General features: G+C 50.3%; 1 protein-coding gene across 1 annotated transcript; it reads right to left on the reverse strand.

The window, feature by feature from the left end:
- Positions 1–605: 605 nt before the first annotated feature.
- Positions 606–2028, reverse strand: PHACADRAFT_202476 (uncharacterized protein; the record flags this gene model as incomplete). The annotated part of the gene is made up of 8 exons (XM_007402658.1): positions 606–887; positions 943–1015; positions 1073–1247; positions 1301–1483; positions 1544–1626; positions 1678–1700; positions 1764–1924; positions 1980–2028. 8 exons carry the CDS (start codon positions 2026–2028, stop codon positions 606–608), a joined length of 1029 nt encoding a protein of 342 aa, XP_007402720.1.
- Between the last annotated feature and the right edge of the window lie 1844 nt (positions 2029–3872).

Consider the following 3872-nt stretch of genomic DNA (forward strand, 5'->3'; position numbering starts at 1 on the left):
CCCCCCCTGTTTTTGCTGCCATAATTAGGCAATAACTAGTCAAGTGGGAGTGTCAGAACTGGGCGATTATGTCATTGCCCTGTACGGACTAATGGGGATATCATCACATGATCCCTCTATTATCTTGTAGTAATACGACATCTGATTACTCATGCTTAGTATACATGCTTACGCTCACAGTACCATAGGTCTTATAACGGTATCAGAGGTCCTGACTCACATGTATATATACTGGCCCTGTAGCACAGAATAAAGCAAGAGTTCAGTCGCACTTTAACATACAGATCTATCTTAAAAAATATTCCCAGCACCTCCGGAGGCAGATTGAAGTAGCAAAAGCGAATTAATCAAGCAGAGAACACATATTAACCAGGGTGCCATCATAGTATTCCTCTTGCCACTATTGTCAGCACGGGTAGCATGTACACGACGGTCAATGTCCTTCTGGTAGCTTGAAAATAAACCTTTTTTTTGCAGATGCAATTGTGTGTCGATTAGCAGTGTGGCTGGACAAAGTGAAATGGAACCAGTTATAAATGCTTGACTCTACATTACTGCATATCCTTCTGTGCGCGGGGCTATCAAAACTGATGTCGACCGAACGCTCACTCCTCGTTCACAATGATGACGCTCTTCCCGTGATTCTTGCCCCGCTGCACGTCGGAGATGGCGTGACCGGCCCACTCGAGGCCGCGCTTGGCATCCTCGATGTACTTGATCTCGCCCCGGGCAACCTTCCCGGGCACTTCGCGGTAGAACTCGTCACGGTACTTGGGCAGGAGCTGCATGATGAGAACGCCGTGGACGTGCAGCGAATTCCCGACAATGGCCATCAGGTTCTTGAGCGTGTACGGTGCCGCGTTGTACTGCGAGATCATGCCGCATTCCTGTGCTTGACGTCAACATATGCAGGCAGGGGGATGGAGAGGGGAGGAGACGTACGAGGAAGCGCGCACCGTTCGCGGCGTTAGCGAGTGCTGCGTCGAGGCTCTCTCCGCCAACGTTGTCCCAGTAGCTGAAGGTCACGGTACTTCAGCATCCAAACCGGCAAAGGGCTGCTGTTTTAACTCACATGTTGATCGGACCCTCTCTTTGTAGTACCTCCGAGGTGCTTGTGGTCTTGTAGTTGAATACGACGTCGGCCCCGATGCTCTTAACAAAGGCAACCTTTTCGTCCGAGCCTGCAGACGCGATGACTTTCAGGCCTTGCAACTTGGCAAGCTGGACGACGAACGACCCCACAGGTCCTGAACGCATGTGTGTCAGAATGCAGTCTTCAAAAGGGGAAGCAGACACTTACCAGAGGCAGTAGTAACAAACACGATGTCATCCTTTTTCGGTGCCGCATACTCCTTCCAACCTGTCCACGCGGTTTGGCCTGGTATACCAGCCACGCCGATATACGCAGTCCATGGCAAATTTTCCTCATTTTTCAGTAGGAGCAACTGGTCAACACTGGGGAAGACGGCGTAGTGTTGGAATGCTGTACACGAGCTTTAGTTTCAAGGCGGACCCGAGATGGACTGAAGAATGCTAGACGTACGGTACATGCCGAATAGATGGTCTCCTGGCTTTACCTTAGCATTTTCAGAGCGAAGGACGACGCTAACACCAAAGTTGGAGATCCTAGGCCATGCCTAGTTAGACTGTTCATGTACCGTGCTACGATGAACGTACGGCTCCCCTATCGCAAACGGAGCCTGTGAGACGTTCAGGTCAGGCTCACTTAACACGCCTATAAACTAGCTGCAGGGAGTACGTACACTGTAGCCCTTATTTGAGGGATCGCGCATTGCGTCTCGCAAGTATGGATCTATGCTGACAACCAGGATCTTGATGAGCACACCGCCGTTGAGGGGCATGCCATCGAGATCGATGGTTTGGGATTCGTCGTACACTGTGGTCTTTCCCGGTTCGGGATAGCCTACGCGCACCACAAGTCGGCGAAAGAGGTATGGGCTGCTTATCGTGTCACGTACCGGTTGGGACGTCATTGAAAAGAAGGCGGCCGTTCTTGATTGGAGCCATTGAGGAAGTGGTATGAGGGCGAGCGCTGATATCGACGTTGGGCCGAGTCTGTAGATGTTTTATAGCTCCTCGTCTGAGACACTCCAAAAATAAGACCCCTGACATCGGGTGGAGAGGCCTGATCCTGATTTTCGCCCGACCTAACCGTTTTATCCGCGCAAAATTTTGGCCCTCTGGCTCAAAAAAGTACGGATTTTCCTCCGGCCGGGTTTGGATGCGGTTTAGGCACCAAGCCTCTACATCTTCACTAACTCGCGCTGTTTTGCGCCCATAGGCACACCTGTAGTGCAAGTAACATTTCTATGTACAATAGACTAAGTTCTTGCCTCGCCTTTGCCACCATCTTTCGCTGCTGCTGCCGCCACCGCCACCTTCTCCCCTCGCTTCCGGAAAGTGTCGAGGGCCTTCACGGCAGCTTCGATAATCCTGGAACGGTAGAGAGTAGCGTTTAGCTTACAGAACACTTTGTATGCAGTGTTGACTTCACCAGGAAGGGTGCACAACAAATGATCGGATGGGGCATGAAGGAACAAGAGCGTCTGCAAAGACATGACGCGCTGATGAGCGGTACGAAACTGATTGAGCCCGAAGGCTTGTTCATACACCTGTACAATCATATTGGATAATAGACGTCGAGTAGCATACAATTGTATAGACACGAGAATATTTTGTTTTATTCGCGCCCTCGCTTGCATTCTTCGCTCTTATCTGCCGGTCGTAAACGAACGCGGACAGCGGTGCGGTCTGAATATCTGAATAGCCAGGAGAACGATTCCCGATTGAGGCATATCTTGTATTAAATACTGCACTAAATATGGAAAGGCTACCAATGTTGACAAAAAGTGTCTCAAAAGATTTTTAGACCTTAGGCATCAGCCAAACAGGGCTACCAACATGCCCCCAAAATCTTAGACTCGTTTACCAGCCACTCGCAGAGCTACCTCCGTTTCGGAAAGGGCGCGAACTTGCGAGCGCCCCTCAAAAATCCGTATACGAACGGTCCTTAGGCCCTGTAGGGCGGCCACTGGCACGGTACGGATTATTCCTCCGGCACCCCCGGGTTCAAGCCCGGTTTTAGATGCGGATTGCCTCAGGCCCCTTCGCCTAATGTCAGGGGTCCTCCAAAAATGCGTTTCAGTCTCTGCCCAGGAGTGCGTATCTCCCGCAGGCCGAAGAGCATTCACATGCCCAGCAATCATAAGCTTCGTACGACGACAGCATGCTAACTCCGCACACGTGCAAAAAATGAGAGTGATAGACGTCCGTAGGAATGCCAAATAAAGTTGCCGGCACTGCGCGGCGCGCGACACCAGTACAGATCACGCGCTCCAGGCGAGTCGTCTGTACTATGATGGCACCCTCGTTTATTAGTGTTCCCTGCTTTATTAATTTGCTTTTGCTACTTCAATCTGCCTCCGGAGGTGCTGGGAATATTTTTTAAGATAGCTCTGTATTCATGCTATAATATGATACCCATATCATGACATATATAAGGTGAAAGACGGTATGGTATTTTTGTAGATGCTCAGAAGCAGTCTAAAACTGGCTGAAACATGCTACTGATGGCTAGATCCAACCAGATCTCGCTCACCAAATATTCTTGCGACTACATTTATGAACTTGTGCACTTGCACTGAGCCTGGTAGGCTAATATATTTTGTTTTAAAAGTGCTAGGTACATGCACAGAGAAGGAACAGTTGTGGAGCGTTACAATGAACGGGCAAGGTGTGATGAAATTGTCACTCCGCCTGATCTCAGACACGGCAGGCAACGAGGGGCTCTCGACAGCAAGTCGCAACGATCCTACGCTCAGCAGTGCCACTGGAGGCTGTCAGTAATGCGC

The sequence above is a fragment of the Phanerochaete carnosa genome (assembly GCF_000300595.1).
Source record: "Phanerochaete carnosa HHB-10118-sp unplaced genomic scaffold PHACAscaffold_319, whole genome shotgun sequence".
Lineage (NCBI taxonomy): Eukaryota > Fungi > Basidiomycota > Agaricomycetes > Polyporales > Phanerochaetaceae > Phanerochaete > Phanerochaete carnosa.